This window comes from Brachyhypopomus gauderio, chromosome 14, assembly GCF_052324685.1.
Source record: "Brachyhypopomus gauderio isolate BG-103 chromosome 14, BGAUD_0.2, whole genome shotgun sequence".
Taxonomy (NCBI): Eukaryota; Metazoa; Chordata; class Actinopteri; order Gymnotiformes; family Hypopomidae; genus Brachyhypopomus; species Brachyhypopomus gauderio.
Window position 1 is genome coordinate 7266854 of NC_135224.1, and position 16231 is coordinate 7283084.

The window sequence follows — 16231 nt, forward strand, 5'->3', positions numbered from 1 at the left end:
GCGAGCGCTCTCTCTTTCTCTCTCTCTCTCTCTCTCTCTCTCTCTCTCTCTCTCTCTCTCTCTCTCGTGCACTCGGCGACACGGTTTAAAGTCGAACCTGCATGTTATATAACACACACACACACACACACACACAAACATATATATATATATATATGTGTGTGTGTGTGTGTGTGTGCGTGCGTTTGTGTGTGTGTGTGTGTGTGTGTGTGTGTGTGTGTGTGTGTGTGTGTGTGTGTGTGTGTGTGTGTCATTTCCAGGCATGGGGTTCACTGGATATTATATATCTGTTATCATGTTCATGGAATGACCTATGATTTTGTTTTCTGCAAAGTTGGATAATTTAGACTAATATAGAGAGATATCTAATTATCAGTGATGTGGCTTATATTATATGTCATATAAGCAAATTACATTCTATAAGGGCCCCCCATGGCCTAAATGCCCTCCACTAGAGCCCAGAAGCAGAGTATTTTACTACCCTTGTGTGTGTGAGTGTGTGTGAACCTTCAACGCAATAAAACACATTACGTTAGTCCAAAGTTGTTCTTTAATTACATTTCTCCATTGTAATTTGTCTCTGGGTGCACCGTTTTAGAGTTTATCTGAACTCATGTTGTTGTGGGTGTGCATGCTCCTGTGTGTGTATGTTTATTTGGGCTTGTGATTCCGAGCTGCCCTCTTCCTCTCTTTCCTGGTCATCTTGACTGGTGCTGGGGGAGGGTTCTGCTGTGCAGTGGGCACTCTCTGATTGGTGGGTTGCTGTTGGTCACCTGCGTTGCTACTTATGGCAAGCGGCTTATATATGAGATGAAAAATGAATGCGTTGGAGTACCTAAGGACATCCGGAAGAAGGAAAGAAAGAATGAAAGAATGAAAGAGTTGGGTCCTCGCCCAGTCTATGTAAATGCAGCAGCTTGTCCTCGGCAGAGCTAAATAAAGCCAGGCCTTAGGCTGAGTCTACATTTCATCATCCTGACGGACAACTGCAGCATTTTGGAATGGTGTGAATACCATGTTCCTCTCACCATGGCAGCAGGTTATCTCCTCCACAGATCCTCAGAGGGCAGAGGAAGGGGTTAAGAGTAGGGGGCGAGAGAGCGCCCCCTGTGGCAGAACTCATCACTTGCTGGCTGGACTCGCAGCTCAAATCGCTGAGCTCACAAAAATAGGCTGGAACTCTGAGAGACTGGAGAACAGGGGAACACCCAAGAACACGGCTAGAAACCCTCCTTAGGATTCAGTCAGTGAGTAATCAGAACTCTCAGCAGATGGCAGCGATGAAGATCTCGCTGGGTCTAACCTGAAGTCGTGGAAGGGTGCTGAGCCAAGAGTCGCGGAGAGGGATCGCCGGCCTGAATCCTGTTTCCCACCCGGGGCGTACACACAACCACACACACACACGGACACAGTCACGCAGTCAATGGGCCGTCTGCTCGGGGCTTTGTTCCACTGTATTGTGTGGTGTTGCGTTAGGGAGCTTTGGCAAATTCACAGAAATCATAGAGCGCTGATTCACATGCAAACAATGAGGATCATAGGAGTGCCCCCCCCCCCCCCCCCCCCCCCCCTCGCTGCCTTCCATGTATTCACAAGATTGAATGCTGTGAATGGTCAAAAACATCCTTCAAAACTGCACATGTACACACACACACACACACACACACGTGTTTTTACACACCAATCACTAGGTCTGGTTTGGGCCCCTGCAACATGTGATAGGCTCTTTTGTAGATTTTGATTCGAATTCTCCTCTTTTCAGCTTTCTGGTCTGAGCCTACAGCAGGATTCACCAGTGACACACTTCCACTCTGAGAGTCATTGACACAGAGAGCAGGAGAGTGAGAGAGAGAGAGAGAGAGAGAGAGAGAGAGAGAGAGAATCACTGTTTGATTATGATTTTTTTTGTGTTACGTGTAGCTGTGTGTAGAACATGATGGGGGTTTATATGTGTGTGTGTGTGTGTGTGTGTGTGTACTAACTTTCTTCTGCAGAGAGAGTTGCTGTTCATCACTTTCTTGCGGCAGTCTTTCCCCAATGAACGAAAGTTCAAAGGTCACGTGAGGGAGCAGAACAGACAGCTCCTATCACACATCAACAAGACGGCGAGTCAGTCAGGCCATCGTCTCTCTGCGTTTTCCTCTGTGCAGTTTCATTTCTCTTTGAGAGCCAAGACACTGACAGCTGACAGCAGCAAGCGCAGAGAGGAAGATAACTCACCCAGAAGCTCATTAGTGTGTGGAACTCTCGGTAGGACTCAATGATGTGGATCTTTAAAGACTGCTTCTTCAGAATATTCACCTCAGGGACTGAAGGGGAGGAGAACAGAGACAGGACATGTACTCATGAGTGTACGAGTGTTCCAGACAGACAGGATGACAGACAGACACACACACACACACACACTCACAGTCTTGTGGCACTAGAGAGGTGATGATGTAGTATATAGAGAGCGTGGAGGAGAGTAGAACAGATACAGGAGAAGTCAGACTCAGACCCCTCCAGCTAAAGTACTCACTCCAGCACACTGCAGGGCAACAAGAGTGCAGGGAATATACAAATCTGATTACTTAACATTTTCCCCTTAGGGATACGACACACATTTATATTCTTAAATGCGTTTAATCTCTGTTCATCTATATGGGCAGAAGGTCGAAGAACATTATTTTGTTGTTATTATTGTCCTACCTAAAGGAGAAGTCAGGGAAGGAGAGTTGTGAGGTCTGTGCCTGAGCAAGAGATTTGCTTCCTCTCTCAGTGGGCCGTAGGGCTCAGAGTGATCTTTGAAAACACAATATAAACACAGGCAACCAGAAAAAACACAGAGCATCAATCTTTAATTAAACGCTGAATTTAAACTATGCAAACCTGATAGCCAAAGATTTCTGGCCTGTCCCCTTCCTGAATGGATCTGAAAATGGGGCGATCGTATGAGCAGGCTCCAGTGCACCCAGTAGCCACTGGTCAGCTGATTCCTGAACAAAAAATACTCCATCTCAAAGTCCTCGGCCGTCGTTTCTTGAAAACACAAAATTAGGTCACCAGTCGGTTAACTCAGCCGTACAAAACACAGCCATCAAAGCTACTCTTAACCAACACGTTCAGAAAAATCCCTTACCATTACTGCACCATTACCAACAATTTTGTGTTTTTATGAAAATTAAAACCAGAACCAGACATTTTTAATACATAAGTGGTGCTGTACATTCAGAAGTAGCAAAAATGTGGATAGAAGAAATATTTAAAACATTTATTCATGAAGTAAAAATTATAGGCACCATTAGACATTCTTTATAACTACAGGATGCAAACTGCTTATTAGTATGGCTGCAGGGTATGTATAGCAGCCTGGCCCTTTTCTGCACTCTGACGGAAGGGCTATGGATGTGTGTGCATGTGTGGTGCCCCCTACCTGTGGCATAGGGGAAGGGCAGGCGGGCGATCTGTTCTCCGAGCGTCATACAAAGGGAGAGTCTTTGGCAGCAGTGCTGGTTGCCCGAGTCTGGCCCGACCTGTGGAAGAGTGTCACCGGGGCAACAGGCTGCACAGAACAGCACGGCCTTGCACCCAGCACTAGAGCAGAGACAGGGACAGGGACACGTGGGGGGAGAGAGACAGGGACGGGGCACGTGGGGCGAGAGAGACAGGGACAGAGGCACGTGGGGGGGGAGGGGGGGGTTGCACGGACAAGTAACACTCTCGGTTATGGAGGACGAAAGCAAGCGTGCCTGGCGGCCTAAACCCTTGAGAAGATAACAGTAGGCTACGTCTCTAAATACTGATGTGGGTAGTGCATAAGGAGGAAAGGGCAAAGGTAGCTTAAAATATTACCGTTGACCTTTCTACAGAGCTACAGAACAGCATGGCCGCCTGTGTATCCTCTGCATTCACCTGTGCAAAGACCTTTCAGTCTCCTGTTCCAACAAGTTCACATTCAACCCAAGCAATCGCTATGGTCGCTGTTTCTACTGAGCATGTGTGTGTGTTCTGTTGCAAAGGATTTTTTTTCTACATTCCATACAGTCTTCATAACATACAGCACACAGTCTTCATAACATTTGGAATGTTGCCCCTGGCATATGGCTGCAGTTCAATTTGTTTTTGACTTATTGATGCACCACAATACGTTACTCTTGATTTCTTCTTGAAGCCAAAGCACATCAGAATGTCCTATCGCAGCCGAACGTCTTCGTATTATTTGAGGGTTTGGCTCGTGTGTACCTCTTTTTCTGCTCTTCGTTATGAAACCTCGTGTTTGCCTTACCATGGTTTCAGTTGGCTTGGGAAAGAGTGTTTCTTACAAGCTCGGCAGTAGTAGGTGGGCGGCCAGCGCATGTTAAATACTCTGGGGCACAGTGCCCCCGACTCTGGGTCTATACCAACGGGCACCCAGCCACCTACTGCCTCTGGACACAACGCCACCTTCAAGACAGAGAGAGACTTCTTCCTGTGGCTCAGTAGCCTCGGAGAACAGAAAGAGAGAAAGACAGACAGAGGGAGAGAGAGAGAGAGAGAGAGAGAGAGAGAGAGAGAGAGAAATGACAGAGATAAAGAGAGATACAGAGAGAGAAAGAGAAAGATACAGTGTCATATTACTTAGTTATTTATGACAGCTATTTCTGTTAATAAATGGAGACAGACTTTGAATGAGTAAATACCTTTCCCATTGTTTGGGTAGATATGAATGTGCCCTCACCTGTGCAATTTCTTATCAATAACTGTCAGAGTCTGTGGTCGCCGGGGTAATCCTCCACCCATTGGTGCTTCCATTGAACGGCAGAGCAATCCCAGGATCCTTTGTGCTGTGCTCATCACACGCTTACCGTCACCCCCCGCTGCTTCACCCCCACCCAGTGACCCGGCCCAGTCACCCGGCAACACATCCAGCCCCAGGGGCAAGCCAGAAGAGTCAGACAGCATCACCATATTGTCTGCACCATCAAGCACTGCACAGAGAGAGAGAGAGAGAGAGAGAGAGAGAGAGAGAGAGAGAGAGAGAGAGAGAGAGAGAGGGTTTATTTCATTATAACAAATCGATATGTGTGTCTGAGTCTGGTTAAATATGTCAGTCATCATTTGTGTAAAATAAGTCTGAATGCAGAGTTTCTGCTTGTTTGTCAAAACGAAACATACTTTGACTCAAAAGGAGCTGTCATTGCAAATCTTACTAAAATCTGACGGGTCGAACTCGGCGTGTACAAGCCGTGTTTTGGCAGCAGGGGGCGCTGTTGCGCAGCTCAGCAGGTGTAAGATCCAGTTTGGAGATGCTCCGTCAACGGGAAGCTGCATAACACTCTCTCCACATATTTTGCCGCTGGCTCTCGCGTCCTTGTAACACCTATACCACTGCGACATGGCCTCGGTGAAAGCAAGCAAAGGGTCTCGGTAACCCGATGTAAAATCCATCTGAGAGTAATATGAAAGAAGTGAGAGCCTGAACACAGAACTAGTTCCGTATATAAGCGCCTCACTGTGATGAACTTGGGTTGCGTTAGGCTTGCGCATATTCATTGTACTACGATTTGTCAGCACTAAAGCAGTTTTGCCTTTCCTAAGTTAACTAACTAGTTAACTAGCATGGCTTGGTAAGCTATCTTATTTCATTTTCGAGTTTTAGATAAGATTAGAGGTGGTTTAAAGTTAACTGTTAATTAGCAACGTTAAAAGGCGGACTCCTGCTTTTCATCTCAATTATTAAAATGTGATTATATTATACACAGATAGATTACAGTAATTCCAGACCTACCCTTTTGAGACGTCACGTCCAAATAGCTCTTGATTGTGAAATGTTGTTTATCACTATCGTGAGAATTCGTGCGTAAATAAACATGTTTATTGAAGCGTGACGTTTGTGCGCGCGAGGCTAATATTCATGACGCAAAATAATTACAACCCGTAGTTTTTTTAAGATAACAGGGTAAAGAAGATGAACTGTAAGAAATCAATAGATCAAAAGGAATATTAATACACAGCATAGCATACTAACCACAGTTAAGGATGCAAAGTCTTTATTTGTCAAAGAGCTTCTGTTCTCTGTTTAACAGTATATTTTTGCTTTAGACAAACTGAACACGTTTTTTTTTTACGTTTTTTCCACATATAGGCTATGTTTTACAGTGTTGATATGACTGCAACATGATGACCCCTGAATACTGTCGCATCTCTTTATCTGAGCGAGGTGGAGGTGAAGTCGCTCTTTCTCTTCCTCGAGCCCCTGTTGACGTCTTCCTCACGTTGCGTCCCAGGGGGAATGTAGCTGCGTGCGCGGCTGGCAGTGATGCCATGGGAGGAGAGCAAGAACAGGCAATCCCTGGAGGAGCAGAGAGAAGAGGGGTTGTGCGTGGCACCTGAGAGAGAGAGAGAGAGAGAGAGAGAGAGAGAGAGAGAGAGAGAGAGAGAGAGAGAGAGAGAGAGAGAGAGAAAGAGACAGAGACAGACAGAGAGAGAGAAAGAGACAGAGACAGACAGAGAGAGAGAGAATGATTCAACATGTGCAGGACGTATGGTATAAGCAATCACTTAACAAAATTATAAAGATATATATTAGAGATGTCAATCGATTTAAAAAATGTAACTATTAATCACACAATTTGCTGTGCTTAATCGCGATTAATCGCATTTTTTCCTTCTTAGGACTGATGCTTTTAGTAATAGATATTTAAATGTAAAATAAAAGAATCAATATAGGATCAACACAATGTAATTATATTCATATTCAAATATGTTTGTTTAATTTAATATTTTTTCAACTTTTAACACAGATTATCTCTTGTGAACTGTGTGCTAGTGGAATTTCAGACAAAGTCAACATCAACTGTTCCAAAAATAAAGAAGAAACGATTCTTGAATGTTTTTCACTATACAGTAACAATTCAGCTTAGTTCTCCATTACATTCAGCCAGTTTAATAGGACTAACCTCAATACTGAGTCTCACAAACACAGAACTGCCCTCCCTCCAGCCGGGGAGCCGCCCACCTGACCCACAGCCACATAGGCCAGTGTGTGGTTCAGTCCACACCACACATCCACCGGGGCCATGGACACTACCACCTGTTCCCGACAGAGACGCTGGATTCAATGTTTCTAAAAACTTGTTATGGAATATGACTTTAATAAGAATATGACACTACCAGAGTGGGCTCCCAGCAATCGATCTCATCTCCGGTTCCTAATTGGCCGTAGTTGTTGCATCCTTGAAGACCCTCCCACAGTCATCGAGGAGGCAGAAGTGTGTAACACCCATAGAGCATCTCACAACCTGGGGAACAGATACACAGATATTAGACCTGACGACACATTAGCTTAATACACACACACACTGTCCGTTGCACTGGCAATGACATGGCAACTTGCTCCGAGCTCATCTAGGTATGAAGAAGTGGAAGGATTGATAGGTGTGTTACAGCTGCTATTCTTAAGCATTGGATGTTGGGTCTAGGGAAGCACACCTTGTGTGGCAGAGAGATGGGGAGAAGAACTTGAACATGGGAAGAACTTGAACATCCAAAACATCTGCCTGTATGCTCCTGGAGTGTGGACCTCACCGTAGAACGAAACGACAGCTAAGAGGCACATGATGGACATGAAGATCAACATGAGAACAGAGGCTATGTTCACCTTATCCCACTTCAAATGATAAGCAACCACTGACATCAGGTGGGCTATTTTAACAGATGAGCTATGTTGATGGCAGGTGGTTTACATTCAGAACTGAGTACAGCATGTTATGTTAGCAGTAGGGATTGAAGGAGCTTACCTGTAATATACAAAACACTGTTTGTCAGGGCTGGCCCCAGGGCGGCTCCTCCTGTCGCCACCAGGAGGAGCCCGCGAGTCAGACCACAGGCTAATCAACGGTGATGACGTGCACCTGCGTCAATGCTGAGTTGTCTGCTTCATGTCGTCAACCTCACGCCATCTCTCTAGTGTCTCGCCACCCTGCCTCTTGCTCATTTCAGTTGTTTTATTTACTGTTACTCTTCCTGTCCGTTTGGTTTTGGTTTTTTGTTCCTCGTGGCGTTTGCCAGCCAGCCAGCTAGCCACCTCCCCTGGCCTCCTTAGTTTTCTCTTTGGTTTTCTGTTCGTTTGTTACACGCGTTGAGTATTTCCGCGATTGTTTTCTGTTTTCCCCCGTTACACGCATCGAGTTTCTCCGCGATTTCAGTTCACCCTCGACGCCGGCACTGAAAACACAGCGCGCTGTGTCTCTGTTCCCTCGCGTGTGTACTGTCGTTCAGTGCACGGAGGTGCTTGGGTCCGCCATTTTAAAATATCCGCGGGAGATTCCGTCTCCTACATCTCCCGCTCTGACACTGTTATTATTGGTATGGACCTGTTTCACTGGCAGGTCTGATAGCAAATGACTAATGTTCTTAAGGGTCAGCTTTTCTGTGTATTCACTTGGTGTATTATGGTCGATCTCGTTCACAGACAGTGTCCAGTGTCTTTTAAGACATAGAGACACCCCCCCCCCCCCCCCCCCCCCCCCAGTAACTGACCAGTAACCAGCGGTAGAGAACGATTGGTTTTCGGCCCACTCAGGCAGACCTGCAGGAAGCTCAGAGAGGAGTGGAAGGTCATACAGAAGATTTTCTGGCAGCTACTCCAGTGGAACACCTCCACGCTTTCACACCTGGCGTACCGAGACCAGGTCCGTGGCTCCCTTGACCTGGGGGCCGGCGTCAGCCTCTCAACTCACCAGCACATAGACGAATTGGTGGAATCTGAGGTTACTGCTGGGGTCAACAGCAAACTAGAATCAGAGATGAAATGCAAAGTGCTCCGTCAGGATGCAAGGAACACCATGCATAGGGCTCTTGCAAGTGAATAAATCGATAACAAGATCGGTTGTCATGGCTAACGTCAGAATCGGATCGTTGTGGTCGTTGACCTACAATAGTCGCTGAATCGACTATAGTCGACTATACCCCCTAGTCGACTATGAACGTCATAGTCGAATGTACCATTCTAACTGCATGGGGGTGCCCAAGGATGCAGCTAAGCATTAGTTGTTACATGAAATGTCTTTGTTTTCGTGATATATAGCCTTTTGTCAAATAAAATAATCCTAATTTCATAATAAATATTTTTAAATGATGTGTGCGCATTAACAATAGGCATCTTCCTTACTACACATTAATAAATCACACCCTGCAGTCGCACAATCCAAATGAGCGGATCTCAACACGCTACAGAATACGCGCAGCATCTGCCGAGATTATAACGGCTACTAAAAAAACTTCAAAAGTATTTTGAAAAACATAAAGATGAATCAAACAAAGCAAAGTGCAAGTTATGTCATCAACGTCTTTCATTTCGCACGACAACAACCAACATGGCATACCATTTAAAACGCGTAAGGCGGAAAAAAAAAACAGTTAAGCCGTTTGTCGTTTCGCTCGTGCTGTCTCATCGCGGTGCGTCTCGGCAAGTAGGCCTTTTTAAACCCCGTTACTTGAACCTTTACTTATATATTTTTTGCTGTTGTGTGGCAATTTTTTTTATTATTTTCAAGCAGGCATATTTTATTTAAATAATTTTTGACATTTTGCACAGTGCCTGTCTGACAGTCCGATATGCGCACTGTGCACTGACGGTGACTTTTTTTTGTTAATGTTCTCTAACTTTTCACTTAAAAAATAAACAAGTAAATAAATAAAAGCTGAATTTACTTTGAAGTGGAAAAAAGTCCTGAATGAGAACGGGATCACGTTTAAGGTGCTCTAGATTTAAAAAAAAAAAAAACCTGATTCGACTATTAGTCGACTAAAGGGAAAATCTGACGAATCAGATTCGTCTATGAAAATCCTTAGTTGAATACACCTCTAATATATTAGTGCTGCTTGAAAGTTTGTGAACTACCTAATTGGAGGGACATCTGGCTTGTACCGCCTCCTTTAGATCTTGCCACAGCATTTCTATGGAATTAAGGTTCGGACTTTGACTGGGCCAGTCTAGAGTTCAAATCTAAGCCATTCCTTGGTAGTTTTGCTGGAGTTCTTTGGGTCATTATCTCGTTGCATAATGCATTTCCGCTCTAGATTCAACTCCCTGACTGACCTACATATATATTATAAGTACACAAAGACAGAGGTCCTTCATCAACTATAGAAGAAAAGTGCTTCTGCTTGCACTTTGCCTGGACAGCTGATGAAGGACCCCTGTCTGTTTCTAGCATCCTGTTCCTCTGGAAACACTTTACTACAATTCAATATCTCTCTCTCTCTCTCTCTCTCTCTCTCTCTCTCTCTCTCTCTCTCTCTCCACTTACATCTTTGGCATGGTGGCACAGTACTGAGTAAAGGCAAGGTCTCCTCCTTGCTACTCTTTCCCGAGGTCTGTACAGACTGAGTAAAGTGCCCATGTGGTCCAATAGAAGGATATGTTCCAGTACGGGCACTACCCTGTGAAAGCCTAGTGCATCGGGACAATTGAATGACTGGGTCAAGGTAGACTGGTGACTCCCACCACGGTTCCAAGAGCAGCCTCTACGGCCCGAACCAGCTGTCCTGCTTAGCTGCTGCATGATCAAGCCCTGGCTCTCTGGGCACAAGGAATTGAGGCAGTTCACACGTATTCCACAGACACATGGATGGCCCATTTTGACTGAGTTACCCCAGGAAAACTTGCTTTCCTCCCCCTCAAACTCACTCTTCAGGACGGTCAGTCTTCTCCAGTCGGGTTCATGGTCGCTGCTAGGAACAATGCCGTCGGAGTGTTTAAAGTACAGACTCCTCCATAGTAGCCGGCCCAGGCTCAGCTCACGCAGTAGACGGCAGGTGGACCCGAAGGAAAGCACGTCGAAGACAGAGAGCCAGAACAGGATGTTCTCAATCTGGTGAGAAAGAGCGCTAGCATATGGGTAAAGCAGGTTTATATAAGGCAAAGTAATTGTCCCGTGTTAGGACAAAAGTGCAATGCATTTTAAGGAAACTGTTTAGAGTATTTTTAGTCTCATACCAGTTCAGGTGGCAATGACAAGATGGAGATTGCTGGAATTTCCTTTTCTTAATGTAGGGATGCCATTCTTCTTTTTTATGCTATTAACTGGTGTGAAAATAAGTGTCAAAAACAAAATTTATTTTATAGATATTTTTTGAAGTTTTCATTTTCAACTTACAGTAGGTGGTGCTGTAGTTCTGTCACAGATCCTGTTTCCCTTTTCCACGTGTTGTAGCCTTTTCTTTCTAGAGTCCTTTTTTTCTTTTTAAAGTGTAAGTACTTATTTATTTTAAAGGATTTGACTTCCATCCTCAGTACAATGTCAAATTGCTTCCCCCTTTATAAGCGTCTAGTGACTGAGGCTTCATTCCGAGAACTTGTTCCATTATGACCAAGTAAATAGAATTTCTTAGAATTACTCAATTATGACTTTATCAGGTATTGGCTGCAGGTGCAAGTTAACATTTCATAATCACACACACAACATTTATTATATACATAACAGACAAGAGTACAAAATGCTTCCATTCCTTGTACAATACACTCTTTTATAGTGCATATGTTTTACTCATCTACCTTTCCTCACGCACTAAACGGAATTTGTTTTTTTTTCTGGTATTTCTCTACATGAATGAACAACTGACCTTTATAGCTAACTAGGGAAATGTCTTCAAAAGGGAAAAATGTGATTAATACATGTAGGGTAGTTACTAATGAAGGTCTTGGGAAAGCATATAGTTGACCATGCTTTCTTTCTCTTCCTCAAAAGATTATTCAACACCAAATCTAACAGCGGCAGAGATGACATCACAGTTTCCCACGCTCTTGTCCCCCTTCTGTCTCTTCCGCTGTGCTCCCGCGACCTCTCTGTTCCTCTCGTCCATCTCCCTGAGGACCGAGTCATTTACCGGCCCACTTGTTCTTCTCAGTCTGACTTGATCATACACAACAAATACATTTCCTCAAATTGCTTAGAAATTCCAGTCAGCAAAAACCTACAGTGCAGTAAAATCAGTGCAATGGCTGTGAGGAAAATAGCCGCTGAATAAACCCGACCATCTGCTTATATAGTCATTGTTTCAGTACACATCCAATGTGCTTGAGCACAGAGGCATAATGTCTTGACTTTGTACTGTCTTGGATTACTATGCAACCTTGGGGTGATTCTGGATAACCATCATTCTCTCCTCGGATAGCTAACTTCACTTGGTAATGCAGGTTCCTCCTATAAAACTTCAGGAACATCTGAAAATTTTTCTGCACAGAAGCCACTCAGACCCCCGAAACACCACCAGAATGCAGCTACACATCTTTATTTCAGTCTCACAAAGTTCTCCCATGTCACCCTTGCTGTGTTCTCACCATTGGCTCCCTTTAGCAGTTCATATTGAACCTAAAACACAGATGCTCCATAACTGACCCAACTCCCATTTACCTAAAGACACTAATGAAATCCAATGTAGGAGCCATTCATTTGATCACTCGTTATAATGTTGTTTTTGTTTCCTTTGGTATTTTTGGTTCTTTGAGCATGTGCCCAGTGTAGGTCAAAGGTCCTTAAATAGGAAAAGGTTGTAGGCGCGGTTGACTGGAAGCATACAGCTTCTGACCTTGTGGTTGTGGCCTTCTTTAGGCTGTGCTCTAGATATTTCACTTTGCTTTATTATCACATTCATTTATTTATTTTTTGCTTTCTTTCTTTAATTGCCTTTACTGGATATGCCAACCTTAATGTAAGTCTGCAACAAAACACCTTAATGAATGAATGTTGTTGGACTTGTTTGCAACAAACAAGTATTGAGATTCCCCCTGTCAACAGGAATATGCAATTGGTGACGCACTTATGGATGCAAAACCAGGATCAGAAAGCTAATGTAAGTTTAGACTACACCTGGTTGTTCACAATGCAGCCTTACATACGGTGGCCGAGAAGGGCAAAACAAGTTTACATTTTAGGAAACAAATTTACAAAAATACAAAAAACGAATTTACAAAATGCAAAACTTTTACCAGCTACCGAAACACTTTTACCAGTAGGCTACCGAAACAAATTTACAAACGGCGAATCTGACAGAAAGAGTAGGTACACAGGAAGTGCTTGTTGCTGACCTTTGTGTCAATCAAACTTGTTCGCGGGGATAGAGTGAGTGGAGTTAGCGGCAGACAGTCAAGATTAGCAATGTTTTGTCCATTTTGCGGAACCCATTTTAGCCAGTTGGCAAGTTTTTGTTTTTCATGTGGGAAGTCTTTGGAGTTTTTAAAAGAGCAGTTAGAAGATGACGTAATGTGTTGTTGTATAGCCTACTTCAATGAAGGTCACTCCTATGATGTAATCATCGATATGATGTCCTCTTTACACGGTGTAAACATTAGTTAGCGGTGTCTTAAAATGAAACTGAAAAGGAGTGGAGTGTACCGCAGAAAAAAACTATTCCTCTACAAACGCTGTCAACAGAGGTGGTCTTTGCATAGAGGCGTGGCTAGGCAACTGCCTTGGGCCCCTCCCACTGCAACCCACTGTAGGGGCCCCCTGATTAAGCCAGGTTCACACTACACGACTTTTCAGTCGTCAGGTTTTTGTGCCGTTCGCACTACATGACTGGTTGTGCTGTAATCATGAGTCTTTCAGTTGTTGTGGCTTTCACACTACATGACTGATCGGAGACGCGGGCTCACGAATTAAACGACTGGGGAATCGCCGACTCATCTGGCTGCCGTCCAAAAACACGAGAACAAGAAAACAAAACTCTCGCGAGAACCAGCAACACCACATAGAAGAAAAAAACAATGTACATGTACTCCACATTTTCGTTATTATTATTTTTTTACCGTTTAAACACTCCATAGTCCCAAGTTTCCAGAATTATTTCATCTCTCCGTTGCAGTGAACATAGATATAATCAATCGCACAATTTATCCAGTGCTGTCACAATAACTTAAACACAGTGTTGTAGTAAAGTTGTAAGAAAGGTGAGGATTTTGTGTGTTTGCTGGGTTACTGTTTTGAAAGCATTTTTACATCCTTCAGCGATATCTTCAGCGGTGCCACGGTTCTCTCTCCGCGTTCCCATTGGCTGTAGCTAGACGCTGCTGTTGACTCAGTCGCCGACTGGGCTAGATATTAAAAATGCTAGATATTAAACATGCTAGATATCTGCCAGGCGTCTGCGATGAGTCGGCGACCACTCGGCGACGGCTCGGTGAGCGTCTTTCAGCAGTTCACACTACACGACTGAGCGAGCGCCGAGTGATCCCCGATTTGCCTCCGACCACAGTTTCTGTCGGCGAGCTACAAAAAACAGTCTGCGACTGAAAAACCAGCCTAAAATCGTGTAGTGTGAACCTGAACTTATTTCTCGCATATTAATGTTGATGGGCCCCCTAGCTAAATTCGCCTTGAGCCCCCAAATTGCTAAGTCCGCCACTGGCTGTCAAGAATGCTATACAGTTGGAGCTCCGTGGACCAGGGCAGCTCTTTGGCTACCAAACGATGTGGCAAGTACTTCGGCAAAAGTACAATTTGCGAGTAAAGAGAGATGATGTTATGGTGTTACCCCGGGAGCTCAATCCTCGAGGATGCAAGATGAGAGCACGCAGAAGGTTTGTCAGAAGGACCTACTACTCAATGGGACCCAACTATATATGGCATTCCGATGGTTACGATAAACTCAAGCCATTTGGATTGGCCATTTCGGGCTGCATAGATGGGTTTTCACGGAAAGTATTGTGGCTTGTATGTGGACCAACAAATAACAACCCATCAGTAATCGCTCCCAATTTCCTCTCTTGTGCACAAAAACTTGGTGTTGTCCCCATGAGACTGAGGACCGATTGCGGTACAGAGAATGGCCTTATGGCTGCAGTTCAGTGCACTCTTCGACACCAGCACACCGACTACTACTCAGGAATGTCTAGTCACATGTATGGCTCATCCACCAGCAATCAACGCATTGAGTCGTGATGGTCGATATTGAGAAAGGGAAGTTATGCAGCCTTAAGGATTTGTTTTCATAATTGCTATTAGCCTAAAGATATAACATTTTTACTGTCATTCATAATCATGTAGATTAACTGACATGAATATCACTGTAAAGGAAGAAAATTCAGCGTAAACACACCAGTTACATTGTACAGTATATTTAACCTGACTATGGACCATTATTATTGCACTCCATTTCTAAAGGTCTCAGTTCTGGATGGAACTATTTGCTGACCTCCGAGATGCAGAACACTTCAGTGGAAGTCATGAACATTAGTGTTTACTGAGGTTTTGCTTTGGCGATGTTGTACAGAAGGACCTGGATGAATGTGACACTGTGGAACAGTCACAGGATACATACTTCAAGAACAGCATCACGTCCTGGAGGAGTGCCTAATGAACTTTACTACTTACCACTAAGTAGTACTACTTTACTAGTTACCAGGTAACTAACTAGTGATGGATTGTTTCTTTACTGTAGCTGTTATTTGTAGCATATATGTAAATGAATGTTTTATTAAGATACATTCCTCAATCTAGATTTGGCTCCAGAGACTGTGGATTTAGAGTTGAACAGACAGAATTGGATGGTTTTCCTGAGTTAAGACAGACGGTTAATCCATGTGGTGACCCAAACATCCAGGAGTACTTGGACTTTGTGATGGAACACAGACAGCTACAAAAGCCAAGCAACTGGGAGACTGCATCACAACCAGGGACGGACTGGCCATCGGGCATACCGGGCATTTTCCCGGTGGGCCGACGTGCTATTTGGGCCGACAGTCCTGACACTTTTTTAATCTATTTATATATTGGTCTGACCGGCCCATAAAACAAGTAGATCAGTGGGCCGATTCAGATGGAGGCTGGCTGATTGACACTTGTCTGGCGAATCACATTAACACACCTTTCGCGATGCTCCTGCTGCCTGCATAATGCATTTGGCAAAAAAAAGTCAGCGCGAGAGTTTACCGGTCCTTAAACACGCTGGTATGCAGCCCATTGGTTATTTTCTTTACTGACACAGAGCTGTACCAATCATATCATCAAACACCCCCTCCTCCATGCGCCGGTGCGTAGTGCAATCTAACGTTGATTAACATAACGTATGTGAGTATCTGAGATGGAGAAAAAGCGCAAAGGAGGTGCAGAGAAACTACGACAAAAAGAAGCTTGAACTTCAAGTAAACGCTGCCAAATGTATAAAAATTACTCAAATGTTTGCCACAGCAGGGCCTTCATCAGCTCCCGTGGCTGATGACAGTGGTGGCGGTGGCCAGTGGACAGAAACATGTACTGAACGTGCGGTA

General features: G+C 44.3%; 2 protein-coding genes across 2 annotated transcripts; both read right to left on the reverse strand.

Annotated features, from left to right (window-relative positions):
* Positions 1-537: 537 nt before the first annotated feature.
* LOC143475072 (zinc finger MYND domain-containing protein 15-like) lies at positions 538-5868 on the reverse strand. The gene is made up of 14 exons (XM_076972801.1): positions 5747-5868; positions 5169-5406; positions 4697-4946; positions 4265-4462; positions 3413-3573; positions 2869-3018; positions 2689-2781; positions 2411-2527; positions 2221-2309; positions 1983-2084; positions 1682-1811; positions 1304-1362; positions 1029-1189; positions 538-835 (listed from the first exon to the last, which is right to left on the reverse strand). The coding sequence occupies exons 2-14, from the start codon at positions 5404-5406 to the stop codon at positions 652-654; spliced, it is 1932 nt and encodes a 643-aa protein (XP_076828916.1). The 5' UTR covers positions 5747-5868; the 3' UTR covers positions 538-651.
* Positions 5869-6872: 1004 nt separating this feature from the next.
* Positions 6873-11826, reverse strand: LOC143475478 (F-box only protein 24-like). The gene is given in 11 exon segments (XM_076973330.1): positions 6873-6994; positions 6997-7051; positions 7132-7196; positions 7199-7259; positions 7450-7563; positions 7758-7778; positions 8456-8632; positions 8634-8753; positions 10272-10835; positions 10961-11002; positions 11734-11826. Coding segments are annotated over 11 exon segments (1434 nt in total).
* Between the last annotated feature and the right edge of the window lie 4405 nt (positions 11827-16231).